General features: G+C 38.4%; 1 protein-coding gene and 1 long non-coding RNA gene across 3 annotated transcripts in view; one reads left to right on the top strand and one right to left on the bottom strand.

The window, feature by feature from the left end:
* LOC133538698 (uncharacterized) overlaps positions 1-649 on the bottom strand; it is a 28,923-nt gene extending 28,274 nt beyond the window's left edge. Inside the window, exon 1 of the long non-coding RNA XR_009803085.1 lies at positions 269-649. This is a non-coding gene — a long non-coding RNA (uncharacterized LOC133538698). The remainder of the gene's footprint in view (positions 1-268) is intronic.
* elp4 (elongator acetyltransferase complex subunit 4) overlaps positions 1-27,426 on the top strand; it is a 159,475-nt gene that overhangs the window by 58,285 nt on the left and 73,764 nt on the right. For both annotated transcript variants that reach the window (XM_061880366.1, XM_061880357.1), the window contains exons 8-9: positions 1,370-1,478; positions 7,192-7,298. In XM_061880366.1, coding sequence (XP_061736350.1) covers positions 1,370-1,478; positions 7,192-7,298 — 216 coding nt within the window. The remainder of the gene's footprint in view (positions 1-1,369; positions 1,479-7,191; positions 7,299-27,426) is intronic.

Raw genomic sequence — 27,426 nt, forward strand, 5'->3', positions numbered from 1 at the left:
CATTTTTGCCACGCGAGGCTTGTTTAATTTGTGTGATTGTATTGTATGTATGGTCTCACGTTTTACCAAGACATAAATAATGACACAAAGACATCACCATCTCACACCGCATATATAGACATTATTTTACTGTACATTTGGGTTGATTGTGGCACAAAAAATATGCATATGTAACATGAAACCAAGCCGGAAAACTGCATGTAGAAAATATGAGTTCATTACCAAAAGCTAAAACAAAAGCATGGAAGAGAAAGAGTTTCTCTCTGACCTTATCCTGCCTCGCCAACAATGTGCAGTCTTAGGATTTCTTTGAGACTTATGAGTCTGTGCCAAGGAGTCTCATCCGTGTCCTCAAGTAGGCAAAAAGGAATAAATCCAGCCCTAAGAGCCCTTCACAGACAAAGTTTTTAGTCTGCCGTTATTGACCACGGTTAGTGTTGTGAATAATTTGTCGTAGCCAAACTTACACAGGCTTTAATTGCACGCGTGCGAGCGACCTCAGATACCCCTGTAAGTGCTCGTAGTCTTGACTGGTGGGATGTGCTTTCTTTAAAAGTAGGACAAAAATGAAAAGGCTGAAGAAAGAGTGGGGAAAAGACATGAAGGCATGAAAACTGCATTAGGCTGTGGCAGCCAACACAGAGAGAAGGATTTGAATGATTCAGGAGGCAAAGGGATTAATAATGCAGGACTCCCTCTCTCCCAGTGTCCCTCACTCTCTCTCCTCCTCCTCCATTCTCTGCCTCCACCCTTTTGTGCAGTTCCTGTTCCCTTGTTACCTACCTACTGTATTCGTCCAATTGTTCCTCGCTCTCTCTCTCTCGCTCCCTCTCACTAGCTCTCTCCCTCCATCCCGCTCTACCTCCTGAAGTCTCTGACCTAACCAGTAGGGGGAGCACTCCTCATCAAGCTACTAATGATTTCTCTGCCTCTGTTCTCTCCTGCTGCAAGCAAGTTGGAGACTACACATTGAAGTGAAATTATTGTAAATTGTCGCTAGACTCCTTACTGATTGCACGTGTCGAGGTGGCAACTTGTCCAGGGTGTAATCCGCCTATACCACCCGGATGTAAATGAGATAGGCTCCAGCGCCACCTGCGACCCCAAAAGGGACAAGCGGTAGAACATTTATGGATGGATTGTGAGTTCAAAGTGTGTTTCCATTTGTGTGCCCTGGTCTCATGTATACAGTAAAACCCTTATGAGCGACCACTATTGTATACATGCCCCCGCTCCCATCACCTCAGTCTCATATCAACCTCACCTGGGCAACAGGCAGGAGTTACATGCCAACAGGAATAATGACCTAATTTAGTTGTAACTTCAGGGGGCTTTTAATTATCTACCCATGTCTCTCTTTGTCCTACAGAACATATCCCAAATGGCCAGCATAACCAGACTATGTGACAATGCCATAGCCCTGGAATCATTCAAAGGCTCTGAAAGGGAGACCAACCCACTCTACAAAGATTACCATGGTAAGAACACATACTCTCTTATCTCTGTGTCGCCGTTCCATCAAACACACACGCATACATATACACACACTCACACACAGGCAGTGCATTAAGGCTCTGGCTGGGCTGTGGATGGAGGCAGGGCAGCCCCCTTGCAGGCCAGGCTGTCAGTGCGTGTTAGCGTGCTGCTGCTCAATCAGACGTGCTCCTCAGTAGACAGGCCGGGGGGGATTCAGCTGCCACGCTGTACCCCCTCCTCCTCATCCTCCTCGCACCCTCACCCCTTCCGTCCCACCCTCCCTCCAGCAGAGCCTCCTCTCTCTCTCTCTCTCTCGCCCTCACCCCGCCTCACCATCCCCGGTGCCATACCCCTGAGGCCCTGCAGCAGAGCAGGCCGACACTGGGGAATCGATATTCTCACCATCACTCTCTTTTCCTCTCTGCCTCAATCTCTCTATCCCTCACTCAATGTCTCCATGGCCAGCATGCCCTGCTAATAAATGGGGGCAAGTCTTCCTTGCCTCCAGTAGGAGAGGAGAATGTCGGTAATGGACCACGGAGAGACGGTAGCGAAGAAAAAAGGAGGCGGATCGGAGTTTGCTTTCTCGGTCATCCCCATCACTTTGGCGCTGCACGGTTTTACAGTCTTTTCTCTCTCCTGGTCGCATCCTCCCTCTCTTCTATCACTCTATCACATTCTCTACACATAAAGGTCAGAATAAGCGGCTGGAGTATTTTTAGCCGCGCCTCTCGAACTCTCCCGCTCATTCTTTGCGCTTTTCCTCTCTTCCCCCCCACCCTCCCTCCCATTTTCTCTGTCCATGGGTTGTGACAAACGGAGATACAAGAAGTAAAAACATTCAACAGCATATTTTGGTTTTATCCAACAGCATGTTTTATTTAGCAAATGCTTCCCAAAAATATAACTGCTGTGAAATGGAAGGTGGGGTGTGAAGCCATTTTCGCAGAGATGAATGAAATTAATACATATACAAACTTTTTTTTAACTTAAATTAGCAAATAATATTAACTGATCTCCTATTAAATTCCTGCTGCTTAATCAGCCTACGTAATTCTGCTGATGTTATTAAATAAATCAACGAATATGATTGTTTTGATGTGTGTTCATGGGTGCAGACGCATCTGGTATCAGTGTGACACGAGCGCGAGAGTGCGTGCGCGTGAGTGTGTGTGCGTGTTTGCAGCAGCAGTTCAGGGCTGCTCAAAGCATGCTGGGAAGCCTGTCACCGCAAATCAAGCAAGAGGAACTCACCCAAGTGCACAGAGGAGAGAAATCACCATCCCCCACTTTCTCTGTCTGTGTTCCTTTCTCCATTACTCCCTTGATCCCTCTTCTTCTCTCCCACGCTCATTTACACCACCACACTTGTACAGTACTTTTCCAGTTATAGCATAATTCAGCTTTGCGGTCAAGGAAATAAAGAGAGGTGACTCTGACTCTATCCGGATGTTCCCCAAAGTATAGTAGAGTCACACACAGTACCAGGTACAATTCCTTCAGTCACTACGTTTCCATGCACTAAATTAGTTGATTTCTCGAATATTTTTGCATTTTCACACCTACTTGCGAAATCGAAGTGTCCATGCACACTCTTAAATGGGACTATTGGTCATACGCCATGGGCCTCCTGTACACTGGAAGGCACTTATTTAATTTTAGCATGGATAAATGAATTACTTTTCCAGTTCACCTATGATGTCATACTAGGATTTGCAATATAGTATTGGAACAGATTACAAATGGTACGTCTCAAATGGCAATGCTGATGTTAGACAGCAGACAACATCAAGAAATGATCTTGGATTGCGATACGGACATGATGCTACTACCAAGAATATATCGGGTCGGATGTAAAGAAAGGCGGTTGAAGAGTTTTTTTCAAAGGAATTTTGGGACGAAAATCATGAAAACAAATGGTAAATGGGTTATACTTGTACAACACTTTTCTACATTCAAGGTACTCAAAGCGCTTTGACTCTACACATTCACCCATTCATACACACACTGATGGCGGGAGCAACCATGCATGGCCCTTATTACCACGACCCATCAGGAGCAAGGGGGAAGTGTCTTGCCTAAGCACACAAGGGATGTGACAAGAACGGTGGAAGCTTGGCTTGAACCTGGAACCCGCAAGTTGCTGTCACAATTACTTCTACCATTCGAGCCACGCTGTCCCCAAAACAAAACTCGTGAATGTCTCGAAGTTCTTTTAAAAGGCTCTGTGGATTGATGGAAGGAGTTTTAAATCCGAAGGAAAAGACCATTCGAGCCCCAACTGATATCCAGTGGAAGGTTGCTGTTGTTCTGAACTATTTTTCCAGTTGTGCGGAAAGTTCTTCAGTTGGCTTGCACAAATACAGCAGGAAGAGGTTTGTGTTTGCTTTATTATTTGCCTTTAATTTACCTGCTTCATTTATCCATCCATCCATTTTCTACCGCTTATTCCCTTTCGAGGTCGCGGGGGGCGCTGGCGCCTATCTCAGCTACAATCGGGTGGAAGGCGGTGTACACCCTGGACAAGTCACCACCTCATCGCAGGGCCAACACAGATAGACGGACAACATTCACACACTAGGGCCAATGTTGCCAATCAACCTATCCCCAGGTGCATGTCTTTGGAAGTGGGAGGAAGCCGGAGTACCCGGAGGGAACCCACGCATTCACGGGGAGAACATGCAAACTCCACACAGAAAGATCCCGAGCCTGGATTTGAACCCAGGAATGCAGGACCTTCGTATTGTGAGGCAGACGCACTAACTCCTCTGCCACCGTGAAGCCCTGCTTCATTTATTTAATTCGTATTTTGTTTGGAAGTCCGAATTAAGCCAGCATTTTACATTTCCTTTGCTGCCTTCTACGGTTGTACGGTATACCGATATTAGTATAGTACCACGATACCAATGAATAATTTTTGGTACACTACCGCCTCTGAAACGTACTGGTCCCGCACCTCCCCCATGCCCGCGTTGCCACGTCGAGTCATTGCTTGTTTTACGAGCAGACAATCATGTTTGGTAGCGCACAATCACGGAGTACTTACAAACAGACAGTGTGTCGACAGAAAAAGAAGAACAAACACATTGAAACGTGGACACTTCAGACCACAGAACACTTTTCCACTTTGCATCAGTCCATCTTAGATGATCTCGGGCCCAGAGAAGCTGACAGCGTTTATGGATGTTGTTGATGAATGGCTTTTGCTTTGCATAGTTGAGCTTTAACTTTTGCTTTGCATAATTGAGTTTTAACTTGCACTTACAGATGTAGCGACATCTGAAGTGTTCTTAAACCCAAGTGGTGATATCCTTTGGAGATTGATGTCGGTTTTCGATACAGTGCCGTCTGAGGGATCGAAGGTCATGGTCATTCATGGTTGGTTTCCGGCCATGCCGCTTACTTGGAGTGATTTCTCCAGATTCTCTGAACCTTTTGATGACATTATGGACCGTAGATGTTGAAATCCTTAAATTTCTTGCAATTGCACTTTGAGAAACGTTGTTCTTAAACTGTTTGACTGTTTGCTCACGCAGTTGTGGACAAAGGGGTGTATCTCGCCCCATCCTTTCTTGTGAAAGACTGAGCATTTTTTGAGAAGCTGTTTTTATACCCAATCATGTCACCCACCTGTTCCCAATTAGCCTGCACACCTGTGGGATGTTCCAAATGAGTGTTTGATGAGCAGTCCTCAACTTTATCAGTATTTATTGCCACCTTTCCAAACTTCTTTGTCACATGTTGCTGGGATCAAATTCTAAAGTTTATGATTTTTTACAAAAAAAATTTTTTTTATCAGTTTCAACATCAAATATGTTGTCTTTGTAGCATATTCAACTGAATATTGGTTGAAAATGATATGCAGATCATTGTATTCCGTTTATTTTTACATCTAACACAATTTCCCAACTCATATGGAAACGGGGTTTGTAGTTATGTTTTAATACAAAAATGTGAGATGTTCATAGCAATTTGTTGTTAATGTTTAGACAAAACACGCTTATTCAGTTTGTTAAGGCTGAGATAAGCAATCAATATAAATGTTACAAAAATGTGTAGCACCCCGCTATTTTCATTATGTAAAGCATAGTTTTCATAACAAAACATTTTTGAGACACCCTGCTGTAAAATGACCATGGTGTGACCTGAAATTGAGTCATGATGCAGACACGCCTCATGCATGTCAGTAGCTGCAGTTCTTACTTATCGCAATAAGAAACTGTTAATGAAAACATATTTCCAAAAACCCCTCAAATATCGCTAAAACATTTTTTGCGCTCTCATTTGGTGGTTTTTGAGACATTTCAATATTGAGGTTTTTCGCAAAAGAATGATGGAAACACATTTTTTGCATTCAGAAAGCTTCTGAACGGGGCACCAATGCAGGACAACAGACCTGCATATTTTATTGAAATTTTAGAATTAACGCATTTAATTTGTGAAAAACTGCAATGGAAGCTAATAGGGGTGTGGGAAAAAAATGATTCGAATATGAATCGAATCGTTTACGTTGTGCGATTCAGACTCAATTCTCATTTTTTTAAAATCGATTTTTTAATTTATTTATTTATTTTTTATTTTATTATTATTATTATTTTTTTTTTAATCAATCCAACAAACCACTACACAGCAATACCATAACAATGCAATCCAATTCCAAAACCAAACCTGACCCAGCAACACTCAGAACTGCAATACACAGAGCAATTGAGAGGAGACAAACACGACACAGAACAAACCAAAAGTAATGAAACAAAAATGAATATTAACAACAACAGTATCAATATCAATTATAATTTCAACATAGCAGTGATTAAAAATCCCTCATTGTCATTATCATTAGACATTTATAAAAATAATAAAAAAAGAACAATAGTGTCCCAGTGGCTTACACTTGCATCGCATGTCATAAGCTTGACAATACAATGTGTCCAATGTTTTCACAAAGATAAAATAAGTCATATTTTTGGTTTGTTTAATAGTTAAAACAAATTTACATTATTGCAATCAGTTGATAAAACATTGTCCTTTACAAATATAAAAGCTTTTTTTTTTTTTTTTTTTAAATCTACTACTCTGCTAGCATGTCAGCAGACTGGGGTAGATCCTGCTGAAATCCTATGTATTGAATGAATACAGAATCGTTTTGAATCGGAAAAGTATCGTTTTTGAATCGAGAATCGAATCGAATCAAAAAAAATCGATATATTATCGAATCGTGACCCCAAGAATCGATATTGAATCGAATCGTGGGACACCCAAAGATTCACAGCCCTAGAAGCTAATGTCACGTGGGTGTAAAATGAAGTTCACTAGCACTAAAATCAATAAACTACTGATCAATAAACTAACTTCCGGTGTTTATTTTCTTGTCATGTTCGTCTTCTCTTTTTACACCGGCCGGGTGTTGGCCTTCTTTTAGAATAAGTGTTCGAATGTGTTTTAGAATAAAAAAATTTTTTTTTATTTTTTTAACTCCAGTCACTACTGACTTTAGATGATCTAAGATCATGTGAGATTTACGTTTGGGTCTTTCGTGATTCATTGGCAAGTTTGTGACCCAAGAGGTATTTTTCTCCCAAAATCTTGGTTACATTCTAAATTTCACAACCTCAGTGTCGTTCATTTTTATAAAGTTTCACAGTAATTGAGTGTTTTGCTTGCACATTCAGCACAAACAGCATCTATCTTCATTTACTGTATGTTTTCTCACAGGCCTGTTACACGTTCGGCAGGTGCCTCATCTCAACTGTCTTGCAAGTCAATTGCCTGACCACAAGGACTTGGCTTTTAAGCTCAAGAGGAAACAGTTCACCATTGAGGTATGTTGTAATTGTCCCTGCAGAACTTTTTTTATTTATCCAACTGACAAAATGTAATTTTCAATTGCTTGTTTTTTTTTTAATGTGATGGAAACACATTTTAATGGTCAGGGAAATGAACAATTTGTATGATTCTTTACACATTTTTGACTGTGATTTATTATTGTTAATATTTTCTGGCAGCATTCAGTGATAAAGAAGACTGTTTTTATGAAACTAAAAGATATGGATACTCTAAAACAGGCAGTTAGTTTGTTTTAGATTTTATAGGTGACCTTAACTGTGCTGCTATTTAATTGTGTAGATGGGTATAAGTAAAACAATTATAGGTTTTTCTATCATAATTAAATCAAACAAATCAGATGTGCACAACGGAGACAGTAGTACTTTCCTCAAACAATCCAGCCCACTCTTTTGGGAGTGTTTTTAGACTTTGTCATTTCAATTTCACTATACTCCTTGTTAGCTATGATAAATCCAGCCAAAACCAATCATTGTAAAAAGTAATTTAGTTGTAATTTTGCGCTAATGTTAGCTTTTCAGAAAAGTATGATGATTATTTCTGGTACAAATTACCATGCCCTAGCTTCTAAATTTCATATCAAACAAACCTCTCTGTTGTATTATTGTGACGATTCGATTTTTTCTTTGAGATACCTTTATTTTGTGGTCATGTTTCTACTCTGTGTTGCATGTTTCCTCTATGATCCATGTATTCATATACTTTATTGCATTTATGTTTACAAATTATTTATATTTAAATCCAAAGTTGTTTTAAAATGTTAAAAGACTACACTTTAATTGAGCCCCTTGCATTAGCCAAGATCTGCTGGACAGGCTTTTGACTAATATTGGGTGATAAAAAGGAAGGTGAAACTATTGATTGCACACAGTTGCAGGCACACATACCCTAATTTAAAGATGCATGCAAAAGAGGGCAAACGATTTTCATCCATATTGATTTAACTTACTGAATCTCAGGAGCGCACATATTTTGATATTCCTCACATTATGTTTATTAAACTCACTAGAACCAATCCAGGTTATATATGCTCGGCACTTCACTATATTTTTATTATATTATATTATTATGTATATTTTTTTAAAACAGCGTATTTTTTGGGTTGCACAATATAAGTGTAATAAATAATATACATTTGGCTGACGATAAAGCTTTTAATCCCATTGTTATATTGTGATAACGCATATTGATGACAATTCTAGCTATGTTACTCAAATTCGGAAATGACAAGACAAGGGCCGCGTCCTCGACGCACTGTAGCAACCTCGCCAGCAAGCTAGTGCCTGATGTCTCTTTACAGTGCAAAGCTGCTTCCAAGTCATCTCCATTAGGGCAAATAAAGCAAGTTCCTCTAAGTACGATTATTTTTGGAGGGAGAGGAATAGGTAAACATGCTATAATACATACCATAGTAGGATACATTAAGCCATGCTAACTGCTTAGCTAGAGCTCTCGGATGTAAACAGCTGGGCAGATCGATAAAAATATCGACAGTAACGATATCAAGTATAGTATCAATTGATGGTTAATACAACAGTAATTAGATCAATATTTCTATCATCACAAAATCTCTTGTCGTTTTTGTTTTTATTTACAATCTTTAGAAATAAGTCCATGCACACAGGATAGCTTATGAGGGCAAATACCGCAAGATTTAAATCAGATCCAATAGTAGAATATAATTTATATATTTAATAGACATCGTTACACCACCATTCAATGTTTTTGTCTGATTATAATTGTGATTAAAAAATGTACGAGCTTAAAAATATGAAGTATCAGTATCAACATTGTTATGGCCAATTATGGCCCTGTAACTACTTGGGATTGGATTAAAACCCACATTTGCAGTATCACTCAAAGCTAATTTAAAGTAAACAAAAGATTAAGTGTTTACAGCAGAAAGTAACCAGCTATTAACAGTAATTTAGCAATTAGATAAATAGTAGTTAATAGAAAATAACATAACTGGAAAAGAAGCAATATGTTACCACACATTTTGAAATGGTTTTATTATTATGTATCATTTTTATTGGTTCAAAAAAAGGTTATCGCAAGAGGCTGCAATTTATATTGCTATATAGATTTTTTTTGTGTGTAGACAGAAGCGTCTTATATTTGTCAACAATGAAAACTGTACTTTAACCTACTGGTGGCACCAAATTTCTTCTCCTCAAGCAAGTCATTATCATTGTTGGAAAAACTGTCCAATAGCATGAGTGACGTATCTTTAATATTCCACAATTCAACTTATTTTCACAATACCCCTTTATTTCTCACAGCCAATTTATTTTCTTTCTTTTCTGTATGATCCTAACCCTTCTTCATATTGTTCTGGTGCGGGCTGTGTTTAACTATATTTTTAGAATGTCAAACTCTAACAGATAACTAACTATCTGTGGGCCGTAATTGGCTCCCAGCTCGGACTTTAGATACCCCTGGCCTAAGTAATTTGGGCCTATCAGACTTTAGATACCCCTGGCTTAAGTCAGTTGGGCCTATCAGACTTTCAATACACTTGGCCTAAGTCAGTTGAAAGAGGCTCCAGCTACTTGTGTGACAATGAATCACATCAGTGATCTATGGAGTGTTAGTACTGTCAAACTTAAAAGGAACTGCCAGTTTACTGCCACAAAATAAGGATGGAACATGCTGGAGTTCGTTTTTCATCCTAGCCAAATATTTTCGTTTGCGTGAGGTGCATGAATATTAGTGGATACATTTCCTCTCGCTAGATTGTGTGCCCTTTCCATTTCTACATTTATTTTGAGGTATTGTTTTTCATCCTCTTCTCTTCTTTCTTTTCCTGTCAGAGATGCATCAATTTTGCTACTGTCACATCATCATTCTCACTGGGAATAATCAATATTTCACTGAACTATTCTGGAGGCAAATTAAGGGCCCCGCCTCTTAGCTGAGGCCCTTGATTGGTCTTCATTACATTATCATTACCTTATCACACTCTCTGGTCCCAGGCTCTTAGTGAGTGCTATTATTTCAGGCAGGAGGTAAGGAGGAGGAGAGGAATAGCAACCCCAGAAAACCTTTCCCATACCCTTACAATAAACTCATTCTCATTTTGTGCCAAATTGTTCTATCCATCCTTTCCTGTCTACATTGACCCTCTCCCCCAATAAGTAGTCCTCTCAATTTTAGATTTATAAGGTCTGTAAAAGTCAAGATGCTTAACCCCAATGTTCTATAAATAAGGATCTCTAATAGACAAGGCTTAGAGCAACTGTCTCTTTATTGACATCAGACAGACATGCTTAATTAAAAACAGGGGAGAGGCTTACACTTTGGCAACAAATTCCTAAAGGCAGCAGAAAAATCGTGTGGCATAGAAGATCTTTGATTGGCCCTTTTACAGCATAGCCATAAAAACAACAGAAAATTCATGTCACATAGAAAATATTTTACTAGCTTTTTTGCAGTAAATTCCGAAAAACATTCTTGTCATTAGGGATAGGTATAATAGTTTCTATTTTTATAGCTAGTGGTACCAACTGAGTTCCGCCGGTAATACCGGGTAACGATTCACTTCAACTCAAAATTGAATCATTTGTTGATGCCTTTGTTGAATGTGACATCACGTACAACCGGCAACGGCGGGAAAATAGGTATATTCAAAGTGTACTGCCCCTAGGTAATGTTGCAATTTTCCATGCCCGATAGAAAATGCTCAAAAGAAAGGCTCCACTTTTCAAAATGTGCTAGCAATTTATATCGGATTTACATTGGATATGCCACATGCATGCTGCTGATTAGCATTGGTGATTTTACATGTCAATTTTAACACAGAAATGTGTTCATCAAAACTACAGTTACGATTCATGTTACAATCAAACAGTTGAAGCTTGAGTACTAAGTACAGTACTTACAGTATAAACACTTTGTTGGACTCAACAAAAGGCAAGACTGGCACATTTAAATTAATGGCAAACACTACTTCCTGACTACAGGAACACGCCTAGGACAAACTGAAAAGAATGCATACCTTCAAATGATACTCAGAAGTGTAAAAAAACTATGTATACAGTATTAACTGGACAGCACATTTGTCATTATCAGCTCACTGTTAAATTGAGACTTTATTATCAAACACATTAATATTTATGACCTCATTAAGACCACACAAGAGTTGGTTACATTGCGTACAGACACTGATTCCCAGGTACAAGTAATCAGTATCATATTGGTTCGAATGTAAAAAGTACCTTTCCCTACCTGTCATACAGAGGAACTTGCTCTAATCTTTTTGCTTCAGATTTTTTGAAACATCAGAGGGTTCCTTTCATACATTGCAAATGATCTTTGAAAAGGAGTCGTTGCATAGATTCCAAAAACCGACAACGCACTCCAATTATGTAAATAATATTGTGTACTTTTGCAGTAGGTCCTTAAAGGGGAACATTATCACAATTTCTGAAGGGTTAAAACCAATAAATATCTGTTCCCAGTGGCTTATTTCATTTTTCGAAGTTTTTCTCAAAATTTTACCCATCACGCAATATCCCGAAAAACTGCTTCAAAGTGCCTGATTTTAACCGTTGTTATATCTACCCGTCCATTATCCTGTAACGTCACACCGTGACCACACAGAAACAAACTTGGTGGATAGCACAGAAAGGTATAGCGATATTAGTTCGGATTCAGACTCGGATTTCAGGGCCGTAAGCGATTCAACAGATTACGCATGTATTGAAACAGATGGTTGGAGTGTGGAGGCAGGTAGCGAAAACGAAATTGAAAAAGAAACTGAAGCTATTGAGCCATATCACGACAGACAGCGGCACGAGAGGAAGCGAGGACGAATTCGGCGATCGCCTTCTAACCAACGATTGGTATGTGTTTGTTTGGCATTGAATGTGGGTGGAGGTAAAGGCTGGATGCAAATATAGCTACAAATGAGGCATAATGATGCAATATGTACATACAGCTGGCCTAAATAGCATGTTAGCATCGATTAGCTTGCAGTCATGCCGTGACCAAATATGTCTGATTAGCACATTCCACATAGGTCAATAACTTCAACAAAACTTGCCTTTGTACACTCATGCACAACGTTATAAGTTTGGTGGACAAAATGAGAGAGAAAAAGAAGTGGCATAAATCATGTCTTAGCCAACATATCCAGGGGTTTACCTCGCTCGTCTGCGGGAAGAGACTGCCGTCATCCCTGAATAGCTCGCACTCCGGCAGATTCAGTGGTGGTCCAATTTCCAATATTGCAGATTTCGTTGACTTTATTGTTGGAAATGCATCTGCTTTGAGTGTCGCAGGATATCCACACATTATTGCCATCTCTGTCGTAGCATAGCTGTCGTCGGTAAAGTGTGCGGAACAAACGAGGGACTTCCGCATCTTTTGGCCACTGGTGCAACTTGAATCCGTCTCTGTTCGTGTTGTTACACCCGCCGACAACACACCAACGAGGCATGATGTCTCCAAGATACGGGAAAACTGTTGAAAAAACAGAAAATAACAGAGCTGATTTGACTTGGTGCGTGCAATAAGATTAAGAAAATGGCAGATCGCTTCATGTTGTGACGTCACGGTGGAAAGGTCATCGCTCCGACAGGCTATCAAATGAAAGGCGTTTAAATCGCCAAATTCACCCTTTTAGAGTTTGGAAATCGGTTAAAAATACATATGGTCTTTTTTCCGCAACATCAAGGTATATATTGACACTTACATAGGTCTGGTGATAATGTTCCCCTTTAAATATAATAGTACACTCTGTATATAAAAAAAATCTTTGTCAAGCGTTAACATAAATCTTTTGTCTTAATTTATGCCTTCATTACTTAATTCATGATCCTTTGGTGACCTACTGTACAAATGTTAAGATATGACATTATTGACAGAGCTATGCTATAATATTTTACTCAAAATGAAAATATAGATGTGAAGAAAGAAGTGCGGCACCCGGCCTTTAGCATTTAAAAAATGTCCCTCCGGAACAGTTTAACTGGATAGCCCTTAATATAAGTTTTATTGGATCATTTTTCAAGATAGAACATTTCACAAACCTGAAGTGGCTGCGGTTAATAAGATAAGGAGATGAGTGATTTAAAATGTCAATCACAGTGTCAGGGAACTTCCCAGAAAACACAATGTTATTAGTCACGCATCAAGTCAATCAGAAGCCACATTTTTCATTGCAATAACTTAATCATCTATCATAGTGTAATTCACCAGCAACACAGTAACACGTCACCAATTTTAAAATGTACCTTATGTCTTAATTGTCTTATGTAAGGTTTAAGTCAATATATACTGTAGCTCAAAGGCTCTATAAGAGCTCTTTCTCTTAATTTACCATTGTTGTTAAATGTAACTTCCCTCGAACTTCTGACTTGTGCTTTTTAAAGGGGAACTGGGAGCTTTTTTTTAAATTTTGCCTATCGTTCACAATATTTATGAGAGACATGAACACATGTCTTTTAGGATTTTAATGATGATAAAAAATGCTTGCAAGATGGGGCTATCAGGAGTCACCGCTTTAGCCTTCAAAGCCCTCTAAAAAAACTTCAAAACTCTCCATCAACGTGTTGTATACACGCTGCAAATCTATATACTGTATAATGTAATAACAGACAAAATCATAACAATATGTAGTATGTACAATATTTATTGTATTTTGGACATTTTATGCACAGCCAGAATTAATTATTCAATGCATTTATTTCTGTTTCCATGGCAGCGCACTTCCGACTCTGCAACAAATCGGTTCTTAGTGCCGGAATCAAATGGAAGTGTGTTCTAATTATGGCAGACTTGGTAACAGACAACAAAGACAACTATTTTTAGACAAATGAGGATTCATTACGTTATCTTTTTAAAACTAAATATACGGACGATGAATTGCTGCTTCTAGAAGCGAGCACGAAGAAGAGGCTGAAGCGTTAGAGCAGACGGAAGCTGAGGGGGCGATATGGTCACACTGCACATCTGGAACTTTGAACCAAGCTATGCCGAATTAATGGATTGTTTACCCAACTCAACTGGAAACATTCTCGGCCAGCTGGACCAAACGTCAATTAAGTCACTATACTATTGATCATGATATATGCAGCACATCACCGTACACTATAGTGTATACGCTGTCGAGGTATCTGTATACAAACAAAACATGAAATGTGGGCTAATACTTTACAGATACTGTAATGTGAGTGTTCTTGTTTTTCAATCAGTAGAAATTGGTGTACTATTGTAGTGGTATGTATTACAAACTCAAACGCGTTTCGTGCTGACGTAGAAGCTAGCTTACCGCTTACTGTAGTTAGCTTTATACACTAGAGAAAGAGTTTCACGGTGTTCGCTCTTACAATAACAATTTCACTATAGCTTGGTTGTTATACGGGTTACATAACGTAAATGTCAGTATTGGTGACGGTTTTTAAATGCATTTTTAAAGTGATTCAGAGGTAGAATGGATTGCTCCCATTAGCCGCATTGCAAGCAACCAAGAACTAGCCAATTTTTATATGTTAGAATGCAAAAAAATATATATACTTGTCTTCTTGTCTCTCATAGGGATTGTGAACCAAGAAAGTGCAGTTCCCTTTTAAGGTTTTAGTGGCACCTGCTTATTTGGTTTATTAGCTGCGTGTGAAAATTGTTTTAATACATTGCCATCTGTATTTGAAATATTTCAAAAATACAAAGAAAAAAATTATCCTGAAACCAGACTTCTTCTTTAGCCTGCATTCTACATTTGACCTGTGAGTCCACCGCCTCGGTGGGCTGCTGATTGACACGTGGATTGCAATAGGATTCTTAGCCGAGTGTCTGACATGTGACAGCCCACACCATCCCTGCTAATCACCTCATTTAGTCAAGCTGCAGGATTCCTGTGCCGTGGGCCACATAATGCAGTCCTGCCTGGTAGTTCTCGAAATATTATCATTCATTTTGAATTAAATTTTTTATCCAGTCTCTCTTTGACAATCTATTCTCGAGGTAGTAGTCGGAAATAAAAGATGATTGAATAGTTTCTCACCAGTCTGATCAGGCAGCTACCCCTCACGCCAGCTGCTCATGGAGTTACGTAAATTTCCTAAATTACCTCCATCACCCCAATACAAATATTGTGGAAAATAATTGTGTTTGACAGCACAGTTCTAACTAAAAAAAAAGACACCCTGGTATCAAATTATTTAAATTAATTCACTTGTGTTTGTCTATTCAACATATTTTATTGCTTCCTCTGACAAACACAAGCTCACAAGGTTCTATTGGTTGTGTGATAAGGTTACCATGGTAGATGCTGATGTGTCAGAGAGTTCAAACTCCGGTTGATGAGCAATTATTAGAAATGATGCCTAAAGCCAGAATTAACCTGTGGCCCTGTCTGAGCAGGTAGAGGAGTGCTAGGTGTTTAAACAAGATTAACACATTCTCACACCACACATATGCAGACAGTTCAGTTATTGACATCCATGCAGTGGCACAGTCACACACTGATTGAGAAATTAACTGGCAAAAACAATGTGACTGACATTTTCTTGTACACGCACATTGTACAGTGTATATGAAATATTTTTGATTGTCATCACCAGTTTCACAATACAAGATGCTTTAAGGATAAAGCTCTTCTGTGGTATGCAGCTACATTTGCTCTTACCTTTATTTGACCCTTTAAACTGACAGGCAATATGCCTGTTGGGTACTGGGGTGCCAGAGGCAGGTCGCAGGGTCGAATACAGTGTAAGATGGGGATTTGTGTCAAATTAGCCTTCTGTTTGAGGCTATTTCTGAGGTGTCCGTTTCACTGACAAGCTCAATCACTTGTGGTCCAAACACTTGTTTTGGCTTTGAGGTTTTGTCAGTGGGATTTGGCTTGTTTTTTTTTGTTGTGTTAAATTCAAGTGTAGAATGTATTTCTTGGGCATTACCGTAATTGCATTGTGTTGATGTGTAAACAACGGCAACATGCTATGGTGGGCTTTGACTCTGCACTGATTTTCAGATAACTATTGTACCGACATTTCTGCTTAACCATTAAACATACATATGAGCAACATACAGTGGTGGCTAGATTTACTGTACATTTCTGGTGATAAAGCTGACTTTTTTTTGTAGGGATGCACCGATTAACCGCTTTTACGATTAAGTATGATTAAAAACGTCATTGTTACTTAATCGCAAAGGCTCTACTGCACCATCCATTACAATCCTCCTCACTCGCTACAAAACCAACATCATGCTGGTGCATTATTTCTGGCACAACCTGCAAGGAAAGGAAACAAAGTTACACCTGCGTTCCACGCAATTACGTATATGCACCCATTGAGAAAAAGGTTGATATGCTCTCTTAAAAATGGCAACAGGATAAAGCATCAACGTTTCCCCACCCCAAAAATGCTGAAGTCTGCAGTGTGGGAACATTTTGGGCCCTTAAAAATGACCAGGTGGTCATTGAAGACAATGGCTCACCCATTTGCAAAACCTGCCAATAGGATACAGCAATTGCAGTATCATCACCCAGCTTTACAGGCCAAAATAAAAGTAGGACCTAATAACTGAGTTTAATTATGTTAGTGACAAGTTACTTCATGAAGAATTGAGTTGATATAAAGGAAAAAATAAATTTGTCACTTGTAATCAATAACTTAGCACTGACTCAGTTCATTGTAAACATACAGTAACGGGTGTAGGCATTATAAGTTAATATAGCAAGTGTAAAAACCTAACATACCAACAGGAGATTGTAGAATAACAGCACTCCATCATGGGATGTAATTACAAAATGTGCATTCCAGTTATTAACACACATCTGGTTATTCAAAATTAATGAATAGGAATGGATGATTGATTACATTACCGCTTGAGTTTATTGCCTACATTAGTAACATTTTTTTGGTGGGTTCTAGTAAAGAGAATGTACGTTTGTATTAATAACACAATGATTAATGTATTTATTTATTCATTTTGAATTAATTATACTTAAATAAGTATTGTTTTTTTGGACTGTTTAACTAACACCATTATTTGATCGAGTGTTATTTCATTAAGTAGTAATAATTGGTTGAGTTTGAGTTTATTTTGAAGATGTATACAATTACAACATGATACATCACAATTTCCAGTTTCTCTTTTCAAGATGTTCGAAAAAGAGTAGGAAGAAGCAGAGCTTGTTTAATCCTACTCCTTTTCTATTACATAGCAGTTGCTAACACTTTTTTCACTTCCTGTTCTCAATTTATTCTCAATAGACTCCATAAGTAATAACCATTTAAAAATACTGAATAATAATTAGTGAAGTAAGTTGTACTTCACATGGTGCGATAAAAAAGATTATCAATACATTCAGATTGTCTATCATGGTTCTTTTTCTTTGTACTTTGTTCAAACTTAAAGTGTTTACAGTTTCTTGAATTGGATCATTTTAGTACATTGCTAGATGTTTTGGCTTAATCCATCCCATAATTAAATTCCACATACTGATTTATTAAAGGTGCTAAGTGTTGTACATGCACACTGTTTACCATCTATTGCATTGGTAATTCCCTCTGTTATTTCGATTAAAGCCATCAAAGTTGAAAAGTTCACGCTGTATCAATATAGGTTCTCAGCGAGTATTTAATATGTGTTTATGAAATTGTCTAATTTGTTATTGAACAGCCTTTCAATGTTTTTGGAAAATTGTGGAAGTAAAGAAACAGGTCTAAAACTTGTTTGTAAATTGGTGTTTGTCTCCAGTCTTATAAATTGGTAGAACTTTAGCTATTTTTATTTTATTTGGAAATGTGCCTGTTTGAAATGATAGGTTACTAATATACATTAATAGTCTTGAGATCTTTTCAATAACCTAATTACCGTTTCCATATCAAATACATTAGAATCGATTAAAATCTTACATTTACATTTTTTCTCTATTTTAATTATTTCCTCTCGTGTCACTTTCGTGAGGAACATTGAGTTGGGATTTCTATCTATGGTGTCATTGAAGTCCTAAGTTGAAACTGGGTCTGGAATCCTTTCCTCCAATTTTGGTCCAATATTTACAAAGTAATTATTGAAGCTTTCAACTACTTTGTTAATTTTTTTCATCATTTAAGTTTTTGTCTGAGAAGTATTGGGGTAATCCCTCTTAATGCCATTTTTAACAATGTTATTGAGGATGCCCCATGTTGCTCTCATATTGTTTTTGTTCCAGTCTAATTAACTGTAATCATTTTTTCTATATGTTCATAGTATTTTAGTTATCTTGTTTTTATACTTTTGTGTGCTTATTTTATGCCTCTGTAGTTTTTTTTTGTTATATATGTTCTATATAATGTGTTCTTCTTATTACAAGTATTTTTAATCCTTTTGGCATCACTGGTTGATTGTTCTTTTTCTGCTTTCTACTGAGTTATTTTCATGGACAATGTTTGTCATGAAGTATAATGAATGTGTTTAAAATTTTACCATATGCTTCATCAACATCATTTTCATTGTACGCATTGTCCCAATTTCACTTTTCTCGCTAATTTTTGAAGGCAACCATACCCTTCTATGTGCATAGTCTTTGAAATGTCTTTATGTCATTCGTCCATGCTCCTCTTCTTGTAGTTTCCATCATGTTTTGTGAAAACGGGCAGATGATCATTAATGTCGGTTATAAGTGCACCACTTGTAGTGCTTTGATCAAAATCATTGGTAAACATATTATCAATAAGTGGGGCACAGTGTCCTGTGATTCTGCTTGACTTTGTGATTTTAGGCTATAAACTCAAACTATACATTATATTGATGAAGTCAGCAATGGACTTTTGCTTATTGGGGTTCAATAAGTCAATATTGAAGTTACCCCATAAGAAAAAAAAATGTTGACCAGTGTCCATAAAATTTGCCTTGATCCAGTCCTAAAATGTTTCAATACTTGACTTAGGTGATGTAGATATACAACTGCTGAATATATTTAGGCTTTTTGTCCTGACATATTTTAATAGTTAGGCATTCTAAAATTTTATCACCAGCCGTTGACTTGTTTTTTACCACTTTGTATTTCAGGTTCTTCATCACGTACACTGCTGCTCTTCTTCCGTTTTTGTTGGTTCTGTTGATGTAATTAAGTTCTTATCCTTCCAAATCAAAATATATATTTTTTATCAGCAATTTATGTTTCTGTGACAGCAATCACTTTGAAGTGTTTGTTCTCTTGCTTCAAAAAGTGTTTCATGTTGTTATAATTTGCATACAAGCTTCTGCTATTTAAATGAATACTTGACAATTTCTTATCGCATTTAATGTTGCTGTTATATTGTTCATCTGTATAACAAAAACCATTATTACGGATACAATATGTATCTTGATCTATATCATTGTTCAAATCCATTTTTTTTATGGTCTTTGTTGTAGAAGTTTTTCAATTTCATATTTTCTTGTTCAACAATCTTTGATGTTGTTTCTATCATTGTAAGTGGATGCGCTCTTGAGTTTAGGTCGTCTTGTTTAGTGGTCCCTTGGAACAACAGTAGTGTTGGTGTTGAATATACAGTGGGGCAAAAAAGTATTTAGTCAGCCACCGATTGTGCCAGTTTTCCCACTTAAAATGATGACAGAGGTCTGCAATTTTCCTCATATGTACAATTCAACCGTGAGAGACAGAATGTGAAAAAAAAATCCGGGAATTCACATTGTAGGAATTTTAAATAATTCATTTGTAAATTATGGTGGAAAATAAGTAATTGGTCACTTTAAACAAGGAAGATCTCTGGCTCTCACAGACCTGTAACTTCTTATTTAAGAAGCTCTTCTGTCCTCCACTCGTTACCTGCATTAATGGAACCTGTTTGAACTCGTTATCTGTATAAAAGACACCTGTCCACAGTCTCAAACAGTCAGACTTCAAACTCCACTATGACCAAGATCAAAGAACTGTCGAAGGACACCAGGAAAATAATTGTAGACCTGCACCAGACTAGGAAGAGTGAATCTACAATAGGCAAGCAGCTTGGTGTGAAAAAATCAACTGTGGGAGCAATTATAAGAAAATGGAAGACATACAAGACCACTGATAATCTCCCTTGATCCACGCAAGATTTCATCCCGTGGGGTCAAAATGATCAGGAGAACGGTGAGCAAAAATCCCAGAACCACATGGGGGGACCTGGTGAATGACCTGCAGAGAGCTGGGACCAAAGTAACAAAGGTTACCATCAGTAACACACTATGCCGACAGGGAATCGAATCCTGCAGTGCCAGACGTCTCCCCCTGTTTAAGCCAGTACATGTCCAGGCCCGTCTGAGGTTTGCCAGAGAGCACATGGATGATACAGCAGAGGATTGGGAGAATGTCATGTGGTCAGATGAAACCAAAATAAAACTTTTTTGGTATAACTCAACTCGTCGTGTTTGGAGGAAGAAGAATTCTGAGTTGCATCCCAAGAACACCACACCTACTGTGGAGCATTGGGGTGGAAACATCATGCTTTGGGGCTGTTTTTCTGCTAAGGGGACAGGACGACTGATCCGTGTTAAGGAAAGAATGAATGGGGCCATGTATCGTGAGATTTTGAGCCAAAACCTCCTTCCATCAGTGAGAGCTTTGAAGATGAAACGTGGCTGGGTCTTCCAGCATGACAATGATCCCAAACACACCGTCCGGGCAACGAAGGAGTGGCTCCATAAGAAGCATTTGAAATTCCTGGAGTGGCCTTTGTATACTTTGTGTGCTTATTTTATGCCTCTGTAGTTTTTTTTGTTATATATGTTCTATATAATGTGTTCTTCTTATCACAAGTATTTTTAGTCCTTTTGGCATCACTGGTTGATTGTTCTTTTTCTGCTTTCTATTGAGTTGTTTTCATGGACAATGTTTGTCATGAAGTATAATGAATGTGTTTAAAATTTTGCCATATGCTTCATCAACATCATTTTCACTGTACGCATTGTCCCAATGTTACTTTTCTCGCAAATTTTTGAAGGCAACCATACTCTTCTGTGTGCATAGTCTTTGAAATGTCTTTATGTTATTCGTCCATGCTCTTCTTCTTGTAGTTTCCATCATGTTTTGTGAAAACGGGCAGATGATCACAAATGTCGGTTATAAGTGCACCACTTGTAGTGCTTTGATCAAAATCATTGGTAAACATATTATCAATAAGTGGGGCACAGTGTCCTGTGATTCTGCTTGACTTCTCAATTTAAAAAAAAGTCATTTCTGGGTTACCTTTTCCCTCCTAAAAATATATATTGCGTAGTTTTCTATGGGGTTCCAGACCTGAACCCCATAGAAAATCTGTGGAGGGAGTTGAAAGTCTGTGTTGCTCGGCAACAGCCCCAAAACATCACTGTTCTCGAGAAGATCTGCATAGAGGAATGGGCCAAAATATCAGCTACTGTGTGTGCAAACCTGGTAAAGACCTATAGTAATTGTTTGACCGCTGTTATTGCCAACAAAGGTTATAATTACAAAGTATTGAGTTGAATTTTTGTTATTGACCAAATACTTCTTTTCCACCATAATTTACAAATAAATTCTTTAAAATTCCTACAATGTGAATTCCTGGATTTTTTTTCACATTCTGTCTCTCACAGTTGAAGTGTACCTATGATGAAAATTACAGACCTCTGTCATCATTTTAAATGGGAGAACTCGCACAATCGGGGGCTGACTAAATACTTTTTTGCCCCACTGTAGGTGTTTGTTTCCATCAGACTCCTTTGTCATTGTGGAAGCAGTGTCAATTTGAATATTGCCAAGATCCTTGATCCTCGTACTTTTGGACTTCCAGTCATCTTGATGTAGATTTTAAAGTTTGCGCTCCAAGTTCCCTAAATTGTTCTCTGCTTTCTCAAGTCACATGCTGTCTTGGGGATTTCAGCATTGCGTTTAGTGAAGTGCTCGTTCATGTACACATGTGTTCCCTTCAGCTTCTTTCCCTGTTTCAGCAGTGTCATTTTAGATTTTCTGTTAATGAGTTTCACAATGATGCCCGGTGATGTCTTTGTTTCTTCTATTCAGTGGGATGCATGTCTCAACGGTTATAATGTCAATTTCAATTTCCTTTGATTGTAGAAAGTTGACCGCTTGCTGTTCTGCTTAGGCCACATCCATTTTATATTGTTCTCCTCCATTATTCACAGCTTTTGCGTAGGTTCTTGGTTTAATTCAGTGCACTGTCATAATGATATCATTCATTCGTTTTTCCTGATCTATTTCATCCATGATATTTCCCAGCATGCTCTTGTCTCTTTTTACTGCAATAACTTCTTGGAGAATCCTCACTTCTTGACCCATTTCCTGAAAGTCCTTTCTTATGTTGTATACTGGCTTTGCAGACTTTCTATATTTTCCTGCAGAGCCTCTTTGTATTTTGTTATTGCTTTTCTCAGACGTTCTTTAAATTTTCTTATTACTCCTTACAGGTCTGCTTTGTGTTCTAATTTTACTCTTTCTATGTCATCAGCTATTTTTTTAGCATCAAGTCTAGCTTCCCATTATGTCCTGTGTCCAACATCAAATCTTGCTTTCCTTCGTGTCCAGGGTCCAAAGAATCATTTGATTCAGATGACACAGAAGGTTTCAGTATTTGAGTTTTTAATTTAGATTTTGGCGTCGCAGAAGCTCGCTGACATCAGTGCCTCTTGTAATTAGCTCACTATCGTCAGTTGCTTCTTTAGCGACTTGCGGAACTTTTAACGTGTTTATTTTAACAATTTTGTTCCTTGCGCCGTTCAGAGATCAACTTGAGGTATCAGGATGTCAACTTATATCCCTGTGTGTTGTCGGAAGCACGGCCGTAACTACCATTGAGGCCTCCGAGGTCATGTCCTCTGTATTTTTTAAGTGACAAAAAAAAGATGAGATAACTGACTTCAAATGTACTTTATATAGCACATTGTGTACGCTGTACAACATAATGCGGTCTTCTCTCAATATACGATCTTTCCTCATTCACAGCCCGCTACAAACAACTCCAACAACGTAATGCTTTAAAGATCATCCGATCAGAAATAAATGTGCGGTCAAAATAACAGTAACAATAAATAATGCTGCTGTAACTAATGTTGGTTTCACTTGAATTAAAATGATGTGAAACACTGTCAGTATAATAACATTGTCGTGTCAGTCAGGTGCCGCCCAACCCTAAATGTAGAACACGCGGTCTGCATAGGGCTTTGCGATAAGTGGGGGCTAGGGGGGTTGCGCTAAAGAAGCAAATTAAAATGTAAATTATTGAAAGACAAGACGCTTCATAAAATTTTATCCCAAACTTATTCCTGGCCACATCCTGCTCTGTCCCTGATTAGAATATAAACACACATTTTCCACAGGCATTTCCGGTGCTCTGTAGCAGGTGTCATTAGTACTTGCTTTACAAAGTAGAAGGTGTTGGGTTTGAAACCTGGCTGCTGTAAAAATGTCGGTTTGTTTCTTTAGATTTATGTTTTAATGATATTAAAATTGTATTTTATACATCTATGTTTCTATATGTATATAATTATATCATATATAAATAGTTAAAGCATTCATTGAGATAGAACTATCACATTATATTACAAACCCCCTTTCCATAGTAGTTGGGAAATTGTGTTAGAGGTAAATATAAACGGAATACAATGATTTGCGAATCTTTTTCAACCCATATTCAATTGAAGGCACTACAAAGACAAGATATTTGATGTTCAAACTCATAAACTTTATTTTTTTTGCAAATAATAATTAACTTAAAATTTCATGGCTGCAACACGTGCCAAAGTAGTTGGGAAAGGGCATGTTCACCACTGTGTTACATCACCATTTCTTTTAACAACACTCAATAAATGTTTGTGAACTGAGGAAACTAACTGTTGAAGCTTTAAAAGTGGAATTCTTTCCCATGCTTGTTTTATGTAGAGCTTCAGTCGTTCAACAGTCCGGGGTCTCCACTGTCATATTTTATGCTTCATAATGCGCATTATGCTTCATAATGCTGGCTTTTGAACTTTGTGTCGATAACAGTCTGGATGGTTCGCTTCCCCTTTGGTCCGGATGACACGATGTCGAATATTTCCAAAAACAATTTGAAATGTGGACTCGTCAGACCACAGAGCACTTTTCCACTTTTCACCAGTCCATCTTGGATGATCTCAGGCCCAGAGAAGCCGGCGGCTTTTCTGGATGTTGTTGATAAATGGCTTTCGTTTTGCATAGTAGAGCTTTAACTTGCACTTACAGATGTAGCGATGAACTGTATTTAGTGACAGTGGTTTTCTGAAGTGTTCCTGAGCCCATGTGGTGCTATCCTTTAGAGATTGATGTTGGTATTTGATACAGTGCCGTCTGAGGGATGGAAGGTCACGGTCATTCAATGTTGGCTTCCGGCCATGCCGCTTACGTGGAGTGACTTCTCCAGATTCTCTGAACTTTTTGATGATATTATGAACCGTAGATGTTGAAATCCCTAAATTTCTTGCAATTGCACTTTGACAAACGTTGTTCTTAAACTATTTGACTTTTTGGTCACGCAGTTGTGGACAAAGGGGTGTACCTCGCCCTATCCTTTCTTGTGAAAGACTGAGCATTTTTTGGGAAGCTGTTTTTGTACCCAATCATGGCACCCACCTGTTCCCAATTAGCCTGCACACCTGTGGGATGTTCCAAATAAGTGTTTGATGAGCATTCCTCAACTTTATTAGTATTTATTGCCACCTTTCCCAACTTATTTGGCACGTGTTGCTGGCATCAAATTATAAAGCTAATGATTATTTGCAAAAAAAAAATGTTTATCATTTTGAACTGAAAATATGTTGTCTTTGTAGCATATTCAACTGAATATGGGTTGAAAATGATTTGCAAAGCATTGTATTCTGTTTATATTTACATCTAACACAATTTCCCAAACTCATTTGGAAATGGGGTTTGTACCTAACATATTTGACAATCAGTGTGATTTTGTAACAGCCCACTTTTTTATTAATATCGTGCTGGGATACCCATGATTTCAGCCTTGCAAAGCTTCTCTTAGACCACCATTTTTTGACCTCGATATTTGTCAATTCCTAGTTACGTCCCTGGTCGGAAGCACTTAAAAAAGGCTTCAAACTCTCGCCGTAGCTTCTGGTTGCTCAACAACCGCTTTGGATTGCGGTAGGGGGCCGTTGGCTTGAGGCTAACGTTTCTTCCAACTCGCCTTATTTCAGCAAATCAATGCCTTTCACCAGACCAAAATAGGTTCAAAGATGCCAGGTAACTCTCCTGTGGCTGTGATCACAAATCAGCGGTCAACAGTCTTCCAATTTATCAAAAACTCCCGGTCGCAAAAGCAGAGCCTTATTCTTTGCGTCTTCTCCCATTGTCAAGAAGTTGTATAGTCGTAATCAATTACACTTCAATGTCCCTAAGGAATGTCTGCAACTATTGTTGTGAATTTTATTCATCTATAATAATCATGATAATTGTGAAACCGTCAAAATCTATATCCGTTGCATCCCTATTTTGTAGGATGTTTTTTGATTAAACTACACTATAAAACAGTTTGTGTTGCTCATAAAAGATCAAACAGTATCACAGGCTGCTTGGGTTATACTGTATTGTCAAGATTGGTGGAGTCGAATATTTTAATCCTGAGGAAAATGATAAAAAGTAAGTCCAATTCGAGTGGAATGGAGGCATATAGAGTAGGTTAATGTTTCTTGGCATGTCCTCAAAATGTCTCAAGTCGGTGGCTGTGTACCCCTCCTCCTCGTTGAAGCCTGTGGGTGCCGAGGGAAGGGTGTTAATGGACCTATGTGAGGAACAGAGCAAAGGCTTGGAAAAGAGGGGAGGCAGGGTGGAGACATAAACGTTGAGGAGCAGTTAAGTGATTCTCAGGTCAAGTCTAATTAACATGAGGGCTTTTCCTGAGAGGCACCAAACCGTATTATTCAGAGAAAAATCAAAAAGAGAGGGAAAGAAAGAAATATGGAGTAAGAACAAGTTAGCCAGAAAACACCTTCCTCTGAACTTACTTTTGTGTTTGTAGTTTTATTAGCGGACAAAATATTAAAACCAAATAACTAAAGGCTAAAAAAATAAAAATAAATAACACTCTTGCATTAACTGGGTCTAATTTATATTTGACTAAGAATAACTAAGTTCAGGTACTCAACGTTTGAAAACTATGAGCAGGAAACAAAATTGGTTCTGCAAAAATGACATTGCTTACCTCCTACCTCACAATCAGTTGGGAATGGACCTTTAGAATAATAGTCTCCGTAAATAATTTATACCTGCGGTCTTGGCGGCATACTGTCGCATTTTGGAATGAGGTGCGCTTATGGTTTGTGCATGTATGAGAAGGAGAGAGAGCAAGGAGCACTGCACAGGCCAGCCGGTGGCACGCGATAGGACGCCTAGCCCGAAAAAATATTCACAACATACATCCGATGTGCATCTATTATTTATCAAGATTTTTTTTGTATCTGTACTGCAAATGTGCATACGCGTTTGAAAAAGCACACCGAGTTACGACTGTGCTGGGTGCCAGTCGTATGGTTTGGGTTTGTTTAGTGCCAGCACTGTGCAATCTTAGATCATGGATCATATATGTTCTATGTAAGATTTTATTGGTTCAACAAAATGTTGGCCTGTTTTAGTAGTTAAAAGATGCCCACAAGAAATCTAACAGGAGGCTAAAAGTAACCTGAAATTATTTGATTTACTTTCAAAATACCACCACCAAGGAGGCTGGACTATATTTATTTGCAGTTGTGGTTGCTGTAGCATAGTCAACATTAAGTAAGACCTATTTGGTTATTTGCCAAATCTGCTGCCTTCTGTAATAAATCAACAAAAAAGCCAAAACATTGTGTCTTACAACAAGACAGCGATACAGCAAAACAAAAGCGGGCATATTTGCTTCTCCTGCCAGACTGTGTAAGAGTGGGGTCTGCTTCAACTTGCCCTGGAAGTGAAGCTGTTGCATCGGTGAGCAGTGAACCCTTTAACATGGTCCATGCACCACTCAGCCCCCATCAGACCAGGCTGGCCACGCTGGACTCAGCCTTGATTTAAATAGCCCCACTTGTTTTCAGCTTCCATTAAAGCGAGTGGAAGCGAGGCAAGACTGTAACATGCACGCCAGCCCGCATCCATGGAGTCTCGCGGTACTGTAGACTATCTGTAAGTGTGTGGCAGGGGCTTGCTAT

The sequence above is a fragment of the Nerophis ophidion genome, linkage group LG02, assembly GCF_033978795.1.
Source record: "Nerophis ophidion isolate RoL-2023_Sa linkage group LG02, RoL_Noph_v1.0, whole genome shotgun sequence".
In the NCBI taxonomy this organism is placed as follows: domain Eukaryota; kingdom Metazoa; phylum Chordata; class Actinopteri; order Syngnathiformes; family Syngnathidae; genus Nerophis; species Nerophis ophidion.